Source organism: Cinclus cinclus, chromosome 5, assembly GCF_963662255.1.
Source record: "Cinclus cinclus chromosome 5, bCinCin1.1, whole genome shotgun sequence".
In the NCBI taxonomy this organism is placed as follows: Eukaryota; Metazoa; Chordata; class Aves; order Passeriformes; family Cinclidae; genus Cinclus; species Cinclus cinclus.
In genome coordinates, this window is record NC_085050.1 from 32386025 (window position 1) to 32406522 (window position 20498).

General features: G+C 38.1%; 1 protein-coding gene across 3 annotated transcripts; it reads left to right on the forward strand.

Moving 5' to 3' along the window:
* Positions 1–45: 45 nt before the first annotated feature.
* RWDD4 (RWD domain containing 4) lies at positions 46–7685 on the forward strand. Of its 3 annotated transcripts, XM_062493588.1 has the most exons (8): positions 46–115; positions 344–424; positions 2837–2946; positions 3056–3200; positions 3948–4062; positions 5343–5392; positions 5557–5559; positions 6674–7685. In XM_062493588.1, the coding sequence occupies exons 1-8, from the start codon at positions 92–94 to the stop codon at positions 6704–6706; spliced, it is 561 nt and encodes a 186-aa protein (XP_062349572.1). In that variant the 5' UTR covers positions 46–91; the 3' UTR covers positions 6707–7685. The 3 variants fall into 3 exon arrangements, with proteins under 3 accessions (XP_062349572.1, XP_062349571.1, XP_062349574.1); XM_062493587.1 differs by having other exon boundaries at positions 5557–7685; XM_062493590.1 differs by lacking the exon at positions 344–424 and having other exon boundaries at positions 54–115; positions 5557–7685.
* The last annotated feature ends 12813 nt before the right edge of the window (positions 7686–20498 follow it).

The window sequence follows — 20498 nt, forward strand, 5'->3', positions numbered from 1 at the left end:
GAAGGCGCGTCCGTGCGAGTCCGGCGGGGCCGCGCCAGCCAGGCCGGCCCAGCCCCGGCGGGAGCGGGGCCGGGAGCGGGGAGCTCCGGCCATGGCGGCCAACGAGGACCAGGAGGTGAGTTCCGGACTCGGACGCTGCCTGAGAGCGGGACCGGGGCTGGGAGGGCGGGATAGAGCCGTGAGGCGAGAGGGGGCGGCCGCCCGTGGTGGGGGCGGGAGGGAAGCGGCGGCCGCTGGAGCGGGCGAGGGGCTGGGCGGCGGCGGCGGCGGGCAGGGAGCGCGGCAGGTGCGAGCGCGGTGCCGGGGCTGCGGTCGGTAACCCCTGCTCTGGCCATGGCTGCAGATGGAGCTGGAAGCACTGCGCTCCATCTACGAGGGAGACGTGTGCTTCAGGGAGCTCAGCCCGGTGTCCTTCCAGTACAGGGTAAGGCCAAGTTGCACCTTGAAGTTACTTTGCTGCGTTTTAGTTGCCGTACTAGGGGGTTCTGAGCTAAAGAGGCATCCGACGTGCAGTAAAGGATAGATCCGCTGGGACTTTTTTCAGGATGTTTGGTACAACGATGTTTCGTAGCACAGGGCGTCATGTGTATGAACCTGCTCCCAGCGTGGGTTTATTACAGAATCACAGAACGGGTGAGGTTGGAAGGGGCCTCAGTGAGTCATCTGGTCCAATCTCCCTGCTCGAGCAGGATCCTCCTAGAGCACGTGGTACAGGATCGTGTCCACTCGGTTCTTGAAAATCTACAGTGAGGGAGACTCCACAGAGTTTCGGGACAGTCTGTTCCAGTGCTCGGTCACTGCACAGTAAAGAAGTCCTTCCTTATACTCAGGTGGAACTTCCCGTCCGTCAGTTTCTGCCCATTGCCTCGTGTCCTATTGCTTGGCACCACAAGCCAGTTATCCCTGAGCCAGGCATCCCACTTGCATATCTGTGCCCTGTATAGCCAGAAGTGTCAAGCCCTCTGAAGGAGCCAGTCTGCTGTGTAATATTTACCCTAACAGGTCAGAAATTGAGAGATTTATAGAGCTGTTTCTATGTAAAATTTGGAACCTTTGTTAACTGCTCAGTTACGGGGTTCCAGTCTCTTGTCCAAAGGCTGTTGATCATGTCTTGTTTACCTGCAAAAGAGAAAATCCACAAAATGCTTTGGGTGTGTGCACTGATGCAGTCAGGTCAGAAGAGATACAGGGAGTGCTGAGCTCAAGATACACAGCTAGATTCTGACATTAAATTCTCACCTGTTTTCTCAAATTTAAAACCCTGGAAGTTCTGAGCATAGACTGAGGCAGATCTTTTGATGGTCAGAAAATTTTACTGATTAAGTCTTAGGCACCCATGGGGCAGAAGGGAGACTTCTGAAAATGCCATTTGCCTGTTTCCTGGAGAAACCATCTAAAATCACCTTTCTGTGACTTCTCAAATAACTTAGGAATAATGTCACTAATTGTAATGAGATACAGCTCAATTAATTAATAGCACTTGGAATCCCAGCCATTAAGAGCAGCCTTTCTTCATTGATTGGATCATTCTTAATTTAATTTATTTGAAAGGGGAAATATGACACGCCTACAAGCCTAAAGTATGTCCTTTTACGTTTCACTAGCTTTGGTCGTTGCCGATTTTTATTAGGCAAAAAATAATTGTTAAAAATTAGGATAACTCAAGTAGAATAAAATTTAGTGTCATACAAAGTCAAAATGCATCTTTCCCATGAAGAAGAATCTGTATTGTGAGAAGTCGTAATGCAAGTAAGTGCATGAGAAGATAGAAGGAATTCGTATGGCATTGCAGGATTTGCTCTGCACACATACAGTACTTTTCTGAGAGAACCCTGTGAACCTTTGTAGCCACTTCTGCTCTTGGTAGCAGTGGGAAATGAGCTGTAAATGCTGCCTTGAAAAATCTTGCAGATTCTTGATTTAAAGTCTTATTTTTTTCACGATTAAACAAGTGGCTTTGAATGTCAGTTAGTCCAGTCTGCTGAAACAGATACTGTAAACAAGAAAGCAGCAGTTTTTTATTTACTTTTTTAAAAAATTTATTTTCAAGTCCTTGATTAGGACTTCTCTTGTGGACACACTTTATTCACACATAATTAGATGAAGGCTGATTTTTATAATGAGGCAAATAAGAGAGAATTTTGGGTGGTTTTAGAAACATTACTGTGCTAGTTTTCCAAATCCTTGTGTGAAACAGTTATTTCTGATTGTATGTCTGTAAAATGCTCTAAGTTATTGGTTTTTTAAATCCAAACTCATTCTACTGATTAAATCTTACTACTTAAATCTTTTGCTACTCATCCTTTTGTATAGGGAAATAAAATATCTGTAGGTATGAGACATAAATATTGACATTTTTACCCATTATTTTTGCTATCTTAGGTTACTAGTTTATTATCCTTATGTCAACCCTGTCCTGTGGCTTGTTTTCATATTGCTCTGTGCTTAGATGAGTGGGGGGGGAGGAGGGGGGGAAGGGGGGGAAAGTGTCACATTTTCTGGTTTTGTATGTAACAGTATAATGTTTGGCTTGAAGATACTACAAAGTAGCTTTTAAAACAAAGGAATTTAAAAACCCCAACCATAAAAAGAGATTTGACAGTTTCTGCTGCTTCTTATAGAATGAAAATGGCAGGGTAAATGTTAATATCGATTTCTAAAATTTAATGCTCTTTCTAGATAACAGCTTTATGTTCTAACTGATAATTATCAAAATAGTTGTCTCAAGGAATTTTGATGGTCTAAAAGAAGCAATAGAGGTCTGTATTGGCTTTGTAATCCTCAGAAAGTGACTGAAAACTGTTGATTTATAAAGTTGGATTTTTTTTCTCTTCAGATAGGTGAAAGTGGAGATCCCAAAGCCTTTCTAATAGAAGTCTCTTGGCCAGAAACATATCCACAAACAGCACCAGTCATATCGATGGATGCTTTCTTCAATAACACAATGTAAGTATTTGTGACAGCTTCACTCCCTGGCCTTGTGGTGGGGGCTCTTTGTTTGAAGAGCTTTTTATCATCTGTCTTGTTTACAGTTGAGTTTAATGATTTCTTTTAGATCTTCAGCTATTAAGCAAAGTATATTGGATAAGTTAATGGTAGAAGTTGAAGCAAATCTTGGAACTGCAATGACATACACACTTTTTGAATATGCCAAAGACAATAAGGAGGTATTAATGGAAAATCAACCTGTTAACACTGTGGTAAGTAGATAAATTCTGATTTTGATTTCATGTTTTTAAAACTGAAAAAAATACTATTATAAGCTGAATACTTCAGAGTTCTCTCTAAGTTGTAAATCAGTTCATTTGTTATACAAGTTATTGGCTGAAGGTGACACACAAAGCATGGTGCCACAGTGCTCTGTGTTCATGATTGTTCTATTTGATAGTTATTTTGCGGTTACACCAAAATGTTTGCAGCCTGCTTTTATGTCCCACAGAATAATGTTAAAATGAGCAGAAGCAAAAGCAAAGGAAGTTGAAAAAGAGATGTGTCTGCTGAGGATTGGAGGGATGGCAATTTACTGCAGCCTTCCTGGGATTGCATAAGTGCACCTTCAGGGTCTTAAATTAGTCAGGCTGGGTCAGTCTGGGGTTTTTGGGCTGTGTAATCACTTTGTTTGCCATGATGGTGCAGCAGATCTGCTTTGAGGAGAAAGGAATGATTTCTGTGTTTGAGAAGTCTGAATCCATTTAGATTAAATCACACTCCATGATTAAATTTTAAAAGTGAAAACGGTGCCCTTTTCAACTAGAAGAGAATAATTCCAGTCCCTAACACGTTTTTTAAAAGTATAGGCCTGATTATATGTTCATTAAAAGCTGCAGGCTGCTGACAGCATTGCTTCTTTCTGACAGTCAAGGTATTTCAGTATGTCAGGTTCAGTAATCACATCATGCAGAGATACCCGTGGAACTAACATGCAAAACCACTTTTATCCTTCTCAGACTTCTGTAAGCAGCAGTATTTCAATTGGAACTCCTGATGTGCCGCCAAGTAAGAAAAAAGAGAAAAAGGAGCAGTTATCCAAAACCCAGAAACGAAAACTAGCCGATAAAACAGGTTTGTTCACTATAATAGTCTTTGCTTTGATCAGCATGAAAATCCAAATTTTATAGCAAGGACACCTTGCTAGAGAAAGAGTAACTAGTAATTTGTTTATAAGATGAACTGCTTTAAGTCTGTGGTCTCCATTTTATTTGTCTTAGATGAATTATTCTTGCCTGAGATATTAGTTCTGGTCATAGCAACTTTATCTATAGAGTCATGATTTAACTGCATCATTGTATTGTTTTGGTTTGGTTTGGTTTTTCTCGGTTGGTGACAGAAAGGAAATTTTAAAAAAACACTTGTGGAAGGAGAGGATTTGGAACCCCTAAAATTTCACTTCCAGCAAAAAGTGCAGTTTATTGATGGGCCCTCATAAATAATTCACATTATTAAAAATGTAGTTTCTAAACAAAGTATTTATTTGGAGCCCAAAGTAAAGCATCTAATTTAGTTTGCATTCTAGAAATAAAGTGCTTCTGCAGATATTTAAAGCTTTCAGTGAAATAGAAGGGTTTTGATTGAGAGTGTTGATTACATCAGTTAATTTTGCTGATGACTCTTTGGTGTTCCCCTTCAGTTTTCAATAGTGATCTGAATAATACTATCCCATTGTAGCAATAAGTTGTACCCTGTGATAGCAATTTCTGCATATTATCTACCTAACCTAATCTATAATTGGCAAGCTTAATGTTAACTGTATAAAGGGAAAAGCTGCATAAAATTCAGTTCCTTGACTGAATTCATCATTTCTGGCCAGCCCAGCTCATATTGGAGCTATCTTCTAAACTAAATTTCAGGTGGACTGAGGTGTTTTTATTTAAACTGAATTACTTTGAATCACAGAATGAGAGAATCACCAAGGTTGGAAGAGATCTTCAAGTTCATCTATCCAACCATCAACCCATCACTACCATAATCACCCCTAAAACTGTCCCCAGGTGCCACATCTAGACACCTGTGGAGCACTTCCAGAGATGGTGACTCCACCACCTCCCTAGGCCACTTATTCCAATACCTAACTACTCTTTTACCCTTTTAGTGAAAAATGTTTTTTTGAAATCTAATCTGAACCTCCCCTGGCACATCTTAAGGGCATTTCATCTCCTCCTTTCACTTTTAGGTTGGTTGAAGAACACACTGTGTTTAAGACATTAAAATCTGTTTCTGTCTTCATGGCTTCAGAGTGCAGAAATTGAGGGGTTTGGGTGTTTAGAATTTTGTGGGTTGATTTTGAAGAAATATATATATTCCCCTTAGCTTGTGTGTTGAAATTAAAACTTTTTTTTCTGCAGATAACAAAGGGGAGCTTCCGCGAGGCTGGAACTGGGTTGATGTAATTAAGGTAAAGTTGAGTGTGTTATATACAGTATTGTGAGCATGCTGTGTGTGCAAATTAAAAATTATTTGTACCTATATCTGAAGAAAACTGATCTGATAAATTTTTTTCTTGCTTTTCTTCCTAACCGTGTTTGGATTTGACTGTGATTAATTTCTATATCTGTCCAGCATGTAAGTATTTTCAAGTTTTCTTATTTTACTGTTAGAAAGATTTTTATGAAAGAGTAAGAACTGCTGCTTATTTTGGATTCTAATTTACAAATTTCTCAAAAGCTTTAAAATATTAGTTTTTCTGAATATTAGTCTGAAGAACTTCACTCTTGGAACTTCATTGGTTTCTTTTATTTATTTACTGAGCAATTAAATTTTAATTTTATAAAGAGAGGGCTTAGCTAACCAAATGCACTGCAAATATTCATGTCTTTATACGACATGAAGATGAGCTGCCAGGTTCTGGAGGGCAGTGGATGAGTAAGAAATAAAAGGGAGAAAAGGGACCTGTTCCAAGTGGAAGCACCTTGCTTTCTCCTACAAGCCTCATTGTCTGCTGCAACTCCTCCAGTGAATAATTCTTTTCTACTTGCTCCCTCAGTATTGATTTCTTCCACCCACTTGTCTTTGCTGATTCAGTGAAAATTACTGCTTGACAATTTTGAAGGCAAACTATTTTATTTTACACAATTGAAGTAATTTTCACTGTAAGACCTAACACCAGTTCCAGTTGTTAAGTAAGAGCAAGTAAATGTTGAAGATTGTTTTGGGCAGAGTATTTCTGAACTAAAAGTGGTTATTTATAGTGGATGTCTTGGTTTTCAGATAGATTTCATGATAGTCATGCTACTTGTAATAATTACAAGCCTAGCTTTAAAGGTAAGGAATACTAAGTTTATGTTAACATATATTTTTATATTGTCTAAATTTCCATATGGAAATTCTCTCAAAGATGTGTGAAGATAAAGTTCCATTACTTCATCTTTTTTTTCATTCTTTCTGGAGAGCTGGTCACAGAGCCTTCAAATTAAATAGAAACAGTGCCCTGAGGTTTTTCTGGGGTTTGTTGGTTTTTGTTTTTTTTTTTTAATTCAACTTTCATGATCAGGAAATAAGCTCATTTAGTGTTTAAGCTTAAGAATTGATGCTTTTCAGTCTCTTGGTACAGTAGCACAATCAATCTGTATTGTTAATTAAGTATATACATGTTCAGTGTGAGATGGAAATAATGTTTCCTAATAAATGGAATGGCAGTCTAAACTTTGAATACTTTCTTTTTGTGTCTCTTTTATAGTTAAGCAAAACTGGTTCTAAAGATGATGAATAAAGGACTTTGGTACAAGGAAACTCCACCTTTTAATACAGTGCAATTCTGGGTCACCATCTCTCTATTAATAACTTTCGTATTTGTTGAAGTGAACATTTTATAAAGCTCGATTTCCTAACTTGTAAATCTAGTCACAAAAGTTTATCTAGAGACCATGTGGTCATCTTCAGAAAAATCAACCAACAAACTTGCCTTAAATGAAGGTTAGAATGTGACAAAGGATATAGAGAGCCAGTGTGGTGAAGTGAATAGTGCTGAAGTGTTTATTAATTTATATTTAGTCTGTAGTAAAATCCTGTTATAGTGAACCCAATGATACTGTAAACATTTCCTGATGTTCTTATTCCAATTGAAGAAAAAAGCACTATAACAGTGGTTGGTCACTTGACAGCTTAATTAGTCAAAATAAATTATTCCATGGAAATAAGACCTTTGTCATTTGTTTATCTAGTATGAACTAGAAGGAGAACATACAAATTGTTGCATTTCAAAACAGGCTAGAACTTGTGGTCTCATTTTCACTAGTTACTGGCTGAAATTGGAAATACTAGTGAAAGCAAGGCTAAATATTCTAGTCTGCTCAAAAACAAGTGGTTATATCAGGAGTGCAGCTTCTTTGTTCTCCACAATATCCCATCTGTTGGTCTTTCTCCAGTATGCATCTTTACAGACAGTGGGATGTCTGAGGAGGGGCAAAAGTGCTTTCTTGCCTATGTCTCAATGAGTGTTGGAATTTTGTAGCTGCTTCATTAGAGAAGTAGGCATTCTTTGGAGGGATTTGCTGACTGAGTAGTGGGACAGTGGAAGTCAGTAGTCTATCAAACTTATTGGGCATACTTCTTCACGAGAGCTCTCTACTTTATTTTTTCCTGATCTGCTCTCTTGTATAAGGAAGAGAAGTCATCCTCACTGTATTAACTGTTATTGAATACAAGATGCCTTAATGTTCTTTATTATTTTTGTTTGTATTGAGATGAATTTTAATAAATGCCTATTTATCTGCTGTGGTATGTGTTTATTGTTTTAAGTTCTGTATTGCCTACTCCACTTTTCACTTTGCAAATTTGAAATTGAAAGGAGTCTGTTAAAAAGAAAGCATTCTTAAAAATTGCCAGGAGTCTTCTATGTTCCCGCTTGTGGTATATGTTTACATGATCTTCAGGCTGGCTGTGTTTGTTATTGATTGGAGGGTCAGTCACTTTGCCAGGACCATAGGAAATACCCATTGTGTTCAGGACACACAGAGCAAGTCTGGTGTCAATTTGGAAGAGTGTGCTTCACTGTGCACAGTATCCATCATTTCAGAAAGTCTGGTTTCATTTTGAACTCTACTCTCGTGTAGTAAAACATTGTAAAGTACAAAAGGGAGGACTTTTTCCAAACGATGCAGCCTTGCCTTTGACATCAGCTGGAGCCTCATGGCTGCAGGCTGAGCAAGAGTGCCAGGTGTGGAGTGCCAGTGCTGGGAGAAGTTGCTCTGGCAGTATGTGGTGAACCTGTAGCAAGGAAGGGCATTTAGCTTTAGTCTCTGCCAGCACCAGCACAGGCAGGACTCTGTTCATTAGTTCTCCAAGTAGAGGTGACATATCTCTGCTGGTATCCTTGGTACATAAATCAAGTTGCTATGACAATTTGAGTAGATTAATTAGGGAGGGTGAGGGAAAGAGAAATAAGAACCAGATCTCTTGCTTTTTATAGTGTTACTGTGTGTAATTTGCTAACCTTGTGAAATGCATGATTTTTCATCTAGTCTGCCTGTAAATCACATGTGCTCATGAAGATATCAGAGAGTCTGCTGTGGTTCTCTTAGTAAATGTATTTACTTTGAAGTCTACTTTTGTAGGAAATATTTTGCATTGGAAATTTTTATACTAGTTTTTTTGCTTCTGTGTAAATTGTGAAAGGTGATTTGTGTTGTTTCAACCATTTTCTGATGTGCTGTGATGGCTGAAACAGGATCATTTAAAGAATCTGGGTATTTAATATTATGGAGAGCCTGAGCAGTGATAAATGAGGGGAAGGAAAAATTTAATGATCCTTATCAAACAAAGCACAATTGTAAATAAGAGATCATGACTCCTGAAGGAATTATAAACACTGTTGAAAAATTCACTGCCAATTTTTTTTTTGTTAGTTTGTTTTGGTTTTTGTTGTGTTTTTTGTTGTTGTTGGTTTTGGGGTTTTTTGTTTGTTTGGTTGTTGTGTTTTTTTTTTTTTTTTTTTTTTTTTTTTTTTTTTTTTTTTTTTTTTTTTTTTATAGTGAAGACCTACTGGCAGTGGAAAATCAGTGGTTACTCAGTAGGACAAGTCTCTTGATTGTAGGGCTACATCACCTATTAAATTGATGAGTTTTGCTGTAGAGCTTTGCTTGGCCTGAAAAGACAAGTGTCAATACTAATAACAGTAAATTAAAGGTAGTTAATGTCCAGAATGCTGTCAGTACCATGATCAAAGATGCCCCATTGCACTCTAATGTTTCAAATTCCAGGGAGTAATGCAGACTGCCTTTAAGTATGTTAAATAGAGAGGTGACAGTTGTGATTAGTCAGCAGTGTGTGCCTACCATATTCTGCTCATCCCTTTGGTCAGCTTGACACAGATACACTGAAATCGAGGCTGATAATTTCTGCAGTCCTGCTCTGACTGGTTGTATGTGGGGCGAATAGATAATGGGTGCCCAACTGATGAACAATTTCATTTTGGTGAGTAGAAGACCAGTAGGAGAAAAGCCTGCATTTCTCCATAGAGGACCTATGGTAAGAGTGCAAATGTAAGGATGCTATCCTCCTCTCATCTGAGGCAATACAAATGATTTTGGGTTGTACTGTGAAATTTGTGCTGTGAAAAATCCTTGAACTGGTCTGAACCAGAAATAGTTTCACTTTGGAAATTGTTTCCTTCAACAGTATGGCACCCTAAGCTCTTCCAGTTAACAGCAGCATGAAGTATGGAGATCTTCATTCAACAGAGAAAATACAGGAAGTGTGAGAATTCTGGGTGGATTGGAGGAGGAAGTGGATGGAGGAAAACATCCTTGTGTGCAAAACTAGAAGAGCATAGGGGATAAATTTTTATTGTTGCAGGACAATACAACAAAACACAAGCTAAATTCCTGGCATGAGTTTGGGCTATGGTAAAGGACGAGAGGATTGTAGATTTCCTTTCTGTTGCTCTGGTTTCTTTTGCCAACATGGATTTGGCTTCATCTCAGAATGGTTTTGTGGTTGTGAGAAGAATTTCTGTTTGGCTGACTTGTTTCCTGTTAGTCTCTTTCTGTGCCCATGAAAGCAGCCTCTAAAAGCCTGTTGCACTCTCAGAAATAAGACAAAACATATTGACTAGGTGCTGGAAAATCATTAACTGTTTGTCCTCTTCTTCATTCAGAACAAAGTGAGGAGTGACTCCAAGTGGCTAAATTACACAAGACATATGAAAATCTACATCCAGGCACTGGTGTCCTGTGTCAGACTGAAAATGTTACATAGCTGTCCCTCTCTACTGTGTCTGAGCATTCATGCCTGTGGTTCCTACAGATGTTGTGTTTAAAGTATTCATTTTAAAATTAGGGCAGAAATTTGAAAACTGCTATTGTGGCTGCTACTACAAGATGTTTATGTTGTGAGACGGGATAAGGTCATAGCAATGAGAGGGAAAGCCCTTTAATTACAGAGCCTTACTGGAGAAGAGTGAGGTTATGTGGGTGTCTCTGAGGGCGGTGTTTCTTCTGCAGTATCTGTATTACTGCTAATGATCAGAAAGTCAAAATTAACCTGGTCTGAGTTTGGAAGGTATTGTTCAAGGAACGATACAGAAGGGAGAAAGAAATCTTTTTCTCAAACAATCATCTGCTGCAATATCATTGAAAGACAATAAACACAGCCTTGCATGAATTTGCTCTTCAGAGCAGAGTCTTACTTTAAATCAAGTATCTCTGTCAGTAATGCATTTTATGATTTCCTGTAGGTAAAACATATGTGAAGAAAGCATTGTTATGTGAAGAGCTGCTGTTCCATTGTAGAGAATCATTTGATCTCTACCTACCTATAGTGAAAATGATGCTTCAATTGACCTTGAAGACACAGATTTCATAATAGCTCAGGGAAAATGTAGCAGCCCACTGATAAAAAGTACACAGGTTTTGTAGATGGTTAACAAATTTCACCCAGCATTATCAGTTTTATGTTTTTCTGTGAAGATCAGCACTAGAGTATTACCAGGTTTTAGTTAACTGGCATATTGCATAATTATGATTTTCCTTTCCACTCCTTATCCCATATGTCTTTAGATGATAAAAGTACAGGATGTCATATAGAAGTTTATTTCCAAAATTAAAATAGTGCTAAAGGAAAGGAAACAATCCTACTCAGAAGTAAGGATGTGCCAAAATTAAAGCTGCCTATGTGGTGTTTATATGAAAAAGAATTCATAAGAAGATTTTCTTTCTGTGACCATGTGGTTTTTTTGGGTTTGTTTGTGGGTTGGGTTTTTTCCCCAGTAGAGTCCAAGCAGATGGTTAGTGCTTGCTTTTCTTCATAGTGTCCCTGTTGTTGGGAAAGCAATACAAAAGTTTTAGTATTCTCCTAAGGCTGAAAAGAGAAAAACGTTTTCAGTTAGTGAAAGCAAATAGAATAACAGAATTGCTCCTAGAACAAAGTGGACCTTTGAACAGGATGGCCAGGTATTGAGGCAAGTTAATTTGCTTTAACAGAGCTATCTGGATCTGAGTGGCTTAGCCTGTTTCAGAGTCTACCTTCATGTGGTGGATTTGTGACTTATAAATATTTATGGATAATTTTAGCTTGAATATACAGCTACAGTCCATGTGATTTAACCATTGCTTTCAATAAATTTTTGTTACAGGAATCAGTGCAGATTCTAATATATTGTTAATGTACTCCAGTTCTATCCCTTTTCATTTGAGGGAAGGAGAGGAGATACAATATTACTGCTCTGAATGAAAGAAATTCATTGTATGCTGTCAACAAAGGCTGTCTGGACTTAGTTTACAGTCAGTCTGAAAGAGTTAAAATGGTGAAGTTCTACAAGATAATTGTAGTACCTTATCTTAAGATGGATCTACTATTGCTGTTATTTATATATAGTTTTTAACCTGCTTATCATGATGTTTAAAATGCTCAAAGTGCAAGTGATACATAAGCTTATTAGCTATTGTGCATATATGTGATGTAACTAATTGTTCAGTCAGATGAGCAAGAACAGTTACCTTGTGTTTCCTGATTTCATGGCGTGAGGATGGTTCTCTAACACTTTTCATGGTGTATTCCTACAGGTAATATCCCTCCTTTGTTTTCTTCCTAACATGGACAAAAAAGGGTACTCGGCATCGCTGTGTGTTTCCTTCATGGTTTTTATACGGAAAGATGTATTTGGTGGGGAAGGAAAAAAATGCAAATTACTGACTGGTATTTATGCCTCACACCTGGAATGAGTTAAGATAATCTGTGTCATGTTGCATGTAATATAATGTGCAAGGTACAATGTGCCACTCCTGCTTTATTTTCTCCTTTTTTAAAGGTATGTACTTGAGACCTCTACTACAATCTCTGACTGGTAAAAATTGGGCAGAATCTCTTTGTGATCATCACAATCTTTGTTTCACAGACACAAGCTTAACTGTTAGATGCTGTACTGGTGAACACAGAGGAAGGAGGGTAGGTCACTGTCTTACAGGGTCAGGAAATGGGAAAGATATTCTATGAGAAGACAGGCTAAATATGAAAAGCATATGCTCAACTTCTTTGGATATCTGTTTAACGAGAAAAGTTGACAGAAGAAGTGAAGAGTGAAAGAAGGAGGAAGGAACAGCTTGAGTCTGGAGCCTTAAGAGCAGGGTTGGTTAGTCTTCTGAAAATTACAGTTGATAAACATTGTTTCTCTGTATGTTAAAACATCTCTTAAGGTATTTTAAAAGATGATAAAATATTTTTTGAAGTGTTAATAGTAAACCCTTGAGGGAAGGAAAGAATGTCACCAGAAAAAAGTTATATACAGGAACAAATCTAGAAATTTTGATATGAAGCTGTGGGATTTTTGTATATCAAGCAAATGCAACTTGTGTTATGAGAAAAAGTGGAGAAAACTCTAAAGCCTCGCTTCATCTTTTCTGCAAGATTCTCAGTAGTTTAGTATTTTGTTTGTTGCAAGCTCAATTTTATCTGCTGGAAGGAAGGGAAGTGCACAAAATTTGGATTTAGATGTACATTTCGAAAATTTAAATCCAGCTCATAAGTATTTAAATTTCCAGTTGAATGTGCCATCTCATGGCAGTGAAACCCCTTTGGTCTATCATCTCTGTAGAAGACTGAGGCAAAGGATGTGTTAAACATCTCTGCCTGATTCCTGTCCTTGTTTGTGAGGTGACCATCCTCAACCCATAACAAGCCAATGTTATTTTTCACTGCCTATTGCCATTAATATATTTGACAAAAACCTTTTATTGTCCCCCACTGTTCTGGCCAACTTCATCTCCAGCTGAGCTTTGGCCGCACAGATTTTCTCCCTACAGTGGCAAGAAGCATCTCTATATTCTTCCCATGTCACCTGACCTTGCTTTTACTGGGCATACACCTTCCCTTTTTCATCTTATTTTCAAGAGAAGGTCTCTCTTCAGCCAAACTAGCCTTCTACCTTGTCTGACTTCCAACATTTAGGAATTGTGCCCCTGTGCTTTTAGGAGGTGATGTTTAAAAAGTGACCAGCATTGAGGGATCCCAGCACCTGCAAAAACATTTTTCCAGGAGATTTCACTTTCTAGTTCCCTGAGTAATCTGAAATCTGCTCTCCTCATGTCCATTTTGTTTCAAGTACTTACAAACTGCAGCCTATCAGGTGAGTGCTGAATTTCTTCTGTTCAGAAGTTGTTTGGTAAAGGAATAAATACACATTTCTTTCCAGTCTGTTAAGGAGATTAATTTATTCTTTATTAATCTGAAGGCGATTCACTTCTTTAATCAATGGAAGTTTAATTGCTAAGTACTTACATGAAAAAAATACTAAGTGAAGGGTTTACGTCAACATTTTATCATGCAAACGAATCATATATTTAAATGAACAGCAGTGCTTTTCTCATTATAGCATGAAGTACAGCATTGGAAGATATTATCTGAAGGAAAATATTCCTTCAGCCTTTGTTGATGATGCTGGTTATACTGTCATTGAATAGGCATCTGAAGTTCTATCCCCATCTTAGAGATGATGTAACTTTCCCAATTGAGATATATACTTGCAAGGTAATAAAAAGCAAAGGTAATAATTCTCAAACCCGTATCTGTCCATCTGCCAAACTGGAGCAGTTTGGTAGGCTAGAGCTGCATCTATCTGAAGTAATGGTGTTCTTTAATCATGTTTTATGATTAGAGCAGCTTCTTAACTTCCCACTATGTTCTCACAGCTTGTCTTTTAGTCATGTTCGTAACACATTTTTCAGGGATATTTTCAGCAGAGATCTGCACACAGGCAGCAAGCTAAGAGCAAATGGCTGAGCACTTTACAGAAACTGTATTTCAAGAGTATGCTCCATTTGCTCTCAGAGAGGAAGCATCTGCTGAGCTTCTGGAGACAGGTGAGACTAGAAACCCAAAATTAGGAGTAGGGCATTTAGCCAGAATGATCAGCAGTGCATTATTTCCTAAAAGAGGGGGACAGGTCAGTTTTGGTAATAAGAAGACATTGGTTTTGGTGGTCCTCAGAATCTCGTGTCAGGACAAGCAATACTATAGTGAGAGTGTATTACCACTGTAATAAATATATCAAATAGACGTTACTCCTCAGTAACCCTAAATGCCTTTTCCTGTTCAATGTGGTTTTAAATCCACTTAAACATGTAACTCTTTTTACAGTCTGCAGGCAGCTCTTTAGGCGCTACTAGAGGACCAGAAAGCCTGGAGTTTGGCCAAACAAAATAAAACACATGCTGTGAAATGCTATTTAACTGCAGAGAATAAAATGACTACTGCAGAGTAGTCTTAATAACACAATAATAATTTAACAGCAAAGCCATAGATTTCATGAGCTTCTACAAACAGATCTTTTCTGGACTTTATATTAAGAACAAAGGAAAATCAGATGTTTTCTCTGCAGTTCAAAGCGGTTGTACATCATAGTTAATGAAGTCACTTAGTACTTCTTTCTTAGCACAGAACTATGAGTTTTGTAAGCAGGTTCATACAAATGTGCTCTGTCCCCAGTCCATGATACACGAGCAGGAGGATTCAGAAATTTCCAGATTAATTAGCCAGCAGAGACCACATGGAGGATTCAGTCCTACATGTCTACAAAAATGTCTGTCTGTACTGTATATGACTTGCATGTAAGCCCCTCACCTTATAGGAACCTTATGTTACTTAATATAAGTGCAAACCTATGAAACAGCATAAGGGTAGAGGAGCTAATTAAAATTATTCTGGAAGGGGTTTCTAGGGTATATTATCCATTGCTTAGAATTCCAATTAAAATTCCATATCTTGTGAAGAGCTGATATCAGGTTCTTATTTGTCCCTGAAAGTTGGATGGTTTCCTTTTTTAAAAGCAGAAAATATATTCATAGGAAAGAAATGTCTTTTATAAGTTCTACAGTTTCTTTCAGAATGAAAGTTCTGATGTAAAACACATGCCTGCAGCTTAGTTATCAAGGAATCATACATCTAGTCCAACTGTCCTGTAATGACACCTTCAACAGTGCCCCATCCAATCTTACCTTGAATGCTTCCAGGGACTGGACATACCCACCTCTCTGAGCAATCTATTCCTGTGTTTCATCACCCCATCATAAAAATCTTCCTTATATTCAGTCTGAATCTATGATCTTAGGTTTAAAACCATTACCCCATGTCCTAGGACAAGAGGCCCTGCTAAAATATATGTTCCCATTTTTATTAGAAGCTCCCTCTAAAAAGGGACAGGCCATAATCTGGTCTCCACAGAACTTTGTCTTCTCTGAGAACAACCTGAGCAACCCCAACAAGCTGAACAACCCCCAGCCCTTAGTCTTTCTTCATGGGAGATGTGCTCCGGCCTTCCCCGACACTTGCTCCAACAGGTCCATGTCTTTGTTTTGCTGGGAAACTCACAGCTGGATGCAGCATTTCAGGTGGGGTCTTACGAGAGCAGAGCAGAGGGGCAGGGTCCCCTTCCTTGCACTGCTGCCCACGCTGCTTTGGATGCAGCCCAGGACATCTTTGGCTTTCTGGGCTGCCTAGTGCACACTGCCAGATCATGTCCAGCCTCTCATCCACTGAGTTGTCCTTAAATGTAATATAATTCCATAAGCAATTTAATGAATAAGCTATACAGTTGCTTAAGTTGATCCTTAGCCTGAACAGTATTGTCATGGTCCTTGAAGAACATTAATTTACTTGACCATTCTTATCCCAAATGTTTATCATACTGAATTGCTGTTTTCTGATGGGAACATTCGGGGTTTTTTTTCCAAAACAACTGTCAGTATGAGATTCAGACCAACAAGGAAGCTTCTGAATGAAAGAAAAACCAACACAGGGATGGAAGTACTAAAGTTTGATTTATTGGTGCCACTTGGGAGAGCAGAAAAGTATCATTCTAAGCCTCTTCTATCAGATTGCTGATGTTTGCAACATTTCCATGCATTTTCATGAAGTAATCAAAATTTAATTACTGATTTTATTTCAGCATAAGAATTATCACAAGTTGCCATTATGATAACTGATGTATTTGGGATACTGCCATTTAGTCTGCACATTATTCTTGTGGAAGGACTTAGATTTGTCCCCAAGTATATAAATTACAAAATATGCTTTAAGTTTCAGTTATTTCAGCTGATAAATATGTGGGTATACATGTTTTGTAAGTAAGGTATCACAGATTTAAAAGCATAAGGGTTTTTTTCACTGAAACTAAATTCCTTTTAACAAAATAAGAATCTCTGGGGTATAAGATTTACCAAATAATGAATATTTTCTGATTCCTGCCAACGAAATGCTTTTAAAAAGGGCATCAAACTTTATGCCTTTGCTTTGTTTTAATCCCAGACAGCAACTAAGCATCACATGGATGCTCGATCACTCAACCCATTCCCCATGATGAGGAGAAGAATCACAAAAAAAACCCCAAAACTCATGAGTTGGGATAAGAACAGTTGATGAATTGAAAAAGAATGAAATATATGACTACAAATAGTAATAATAAAAATAATTGTAATGAAAAGGAGAGAGAGTAATAAATGCCAAGGACAAGAGCTGCACAGTTCAATTACTCACCACCTGCTCACCCTGCTGACCAGCCTGTCCCTGACCAGCCATCAGTGGCCCTTGACCAACTGTCCCCAGGTTTATGTCCTGAGCATGACATTCCATGGTATGAATATCCCTTTGGCCAGTTCAGTTCAGCTGTCCTGGCCATTCTCCCTCACAGCTTCTTGTGCACTTCCTCACTGACAGAGCCTGGGACACTGAGAAGTCCTTGACCTGGGGTAAGCACTGCTTGGCAACATCAGTGTGTCATCAACATCATTCTCATACTGAATCCAAAACACAGCACCACACCAGGAAACAACTCCCATGCCAGCTGAAACCAGGACAGCTCAAAGTATCAGTCAAGAACAGAAATCCAAATGAATGTTCTCATTAAAAAAAATAGTGTTTAACTGGTTCTTCATTTTAATCAGTATTAGATGCTGAAAGTCAGTTTCTGCGTGGACTGAAACCTCCATCTCTGAATTCAAAGGGAGTTCTGTTCTGACAGGAACTTTGTATCTTTTATTTCTCAGCACAAATGTGTCAAGTTGCAGCTTTAACTCTGATCTCTATTGTAATCATTGCTCATCCAGTGTATTTATGTGTATTTTAAGAAAAATGTAGCAACCTGCAGGTTGTTTCATTTTTTTTGGTGGTAAGTTATCTTTAGCAGTGATTGCTGGTCTCTGGAGTGTGTGTTACCCACCAGAGGGAGCTGAAGCCAAGAGCAGTCTGATTTTCATAGAACCACACAATCATTTAGGTTGGAAAAGACCTGTAAGGTCACAGAATCCAACAATTAACCCAAGTCTATCATTAAGCCACATTCACAAGTGCCATAGCTACATGTCTTAAATAACTCCAGGAATGATGACTCAACCTCTTCCCTGGGCAGCCTGTTCCAATTCTTGGCAGCCATTCTGGCGAAGAAATTTTTCCTGAAATCCAATCTGCCATCTTCTGGAGCAACTTTCAATACCCAGGAGGTTGCCAGGTGAAAGTCATCTCTTACACTTCACAGAGCCCTGGATTTAGGAATTTGTCCTCAAGTTAGCTTGGGACCAGATGGTGACCAGGTAGGAAATAAGTTTGCCTCCCTATACTAAGTTATTACCTCTTTTGGGAACCCTCACTTCAGTGTCAAAGCAGGCAAAGCAAAACCTTGTGATGTACATGTTATCATTCCTTGATTTTTATGTATGCTTTTCTTGTAACATGAACAAAGACACCGGAATTGTACAAAATAGGAATAACTGAGAATAAACCAGTCATCCCTAAGAAAATTAGGCCAGGTAGAAGCAAGTGTGAATAGGTTCTCTGAGTCTTTAAAAAGGAAATCTCTCAAAATTCTTGACAACAAACAATATGCCAGTACTGACATGGGCAATGAAGCAGGAGCTCCTTGGGGTGTTTATTTTTGGTAAACAATTGGTCAAGATGAAAGGGGATTTATTGTTCTAGTTTGTTAAATCATAGGATCAATATGTATTTCTTTGAAAAAATAATCTTCCTTTGACATAGAGTGTGGGAGGAGTGCTGGTCCTTGTGGACAAATTAGCTTATTTCTACACATTTCCTTCTGTACTTGGAATAAGTCATCCACAGAGAAATAAGTAGATGTTGAGACATAGAGATTAACAGCTGAGAGGTGGTCAAGAACAGCTTCTTATACCATTTCTGAGTTGTAGCTGACCACACAAACAAAAACAGTCTTTAGAAAGAGGTGGAGTTGACTTCTTTATACTACAAAAGGCAGGAAAGCTCACACAGCTAATTATAGCTGAGCAATTATATACAAAGCTGGTCCCTACTGCCTCTATTCTACTTGCTCAACTCATTTGTAATTTTCATTGCCATGGCATTCCTTCGACTTCTGCAAAATGGTTAATCTATTGGTCATGAGAACTGTGACTGACAGAAGACAGAAACTTCCCTAGGTAGTAGTTAAATTTGCTTTCCACACACCAATTATGGCTTAACATCCTCTTAGGCTTCCTATGGCTTTTCTTTTTTTTTTCCCCTTCAGTTTCAAAGCCCTGTCTTGCAAAAATGGTAACAGTCTCATCAAATAATGGCAGTTTCAGCTCAGGTTTCTGTTTCTGGACAGGATTTTGTCATGTCCTTCAAAGGAAGGTACAAGACAGTTTATATCAAACTGCTGCATAATGGACTTTGCTTAATGGCTTCCTCAGTTAGAGGTTGCCTTATATACTGGAGCATGAGGTTTTAATACCTTTTATTTTTTTTAATGTCTAACTTATGAAGGGCTCATTATCCATTTTTTTCAGCATTTCAGAGAGGAGGACTTATTACTGTATTTATTTTGCTTATGAATTTAGTTAATAATAGGATAAGTTGTCAGGACATTTAATAGGTGTTTTCCAACATTTCAATGGGAATGAATCTGTGAAATGTAGAAAATAAAAACAGAAAGGTAAAAATTTGAAAAACATAGCAACTCATTAATTTTAAAACCAAAACAAACCTTAAATTATGCACTTTACAACTGTGTCTCAGCAGTGGCTGTTGGATACCTTACACACACTTTGTATGTCCACTTAAGGATTTTCTTAGTTAAAGAAAATAGAACGGGAGAAAATTCCACAACTCTTTTGGAAGACAAGATACATTATATTATAATTTCTTTCAGAAGTTAACTACAAAATTACCCTTCACTTTGTTTTTAGGGGTTTTCTTATTACTTTTTGTGTTCCTCCTAATTATTTCTGACAGCTTTTTACTTCTCTCTCTGCACTTCATTCCTGCTGTCATTTCAATCTCTGTTTCAATTCTCTCGTTTGGATTTCTTTTTCTCTTTTGTTTTGTGTGTGGGTTATACTTTCACATTCTCTGTTTTCTTATTTGACTTCCTTTCCCCTTAGAATTTATTGCCTTATACTTCATTCTGAGGAAAGGGAAAGGAATACATGCTAGCTACAAACTCAAGAACTATACTTAGCTCTGTATCTTTTTTTTTATTATTTCAAGGTTTTTATCTGATGGACTTATGCCAGTTGCTGCATGAAATACTCATTCCTTCAGCAGATACTACTATATACAGGAATTGCTCCACAGTTACATCTAGAAATTCAGTGAAAGATTACATTCTATGCGTTTATAGACTGGTAGAAAGTATTTTTCACCACTGAGAATTCTGAATTAAGAAGTTCCTCTTCATAACTCAACTGAATATCAGCCTTCCATCATTATCTTTTTGAAAAGTCAGGTCTGTTAATCATTTCTTTATATTTACTCCACTGCCCTGTAATTGATATATTGTCATTATATAAACCAAATCCAAATTTATAAGGGATTCCAAGGATAAATTTTGTAGGTTTGTGTTCTCTCATCTCTTCAGCAACTATCTATTTTCCACTAACAAACTGCTACTCAAGTACTTCTTCCAAACATAATTTGAAGGGCATTCTTTTCTGGTTTGATACATGATCTGTCATGCAGCTTTGTGCTTGTTGAGATTGTCAAACTGAATTTTCTGAGAACTAGATTTGTGCTAATGCAGTGCAGGAGTGTTCTCTCAGTTGGTGTCATATTCCCAGTATCAT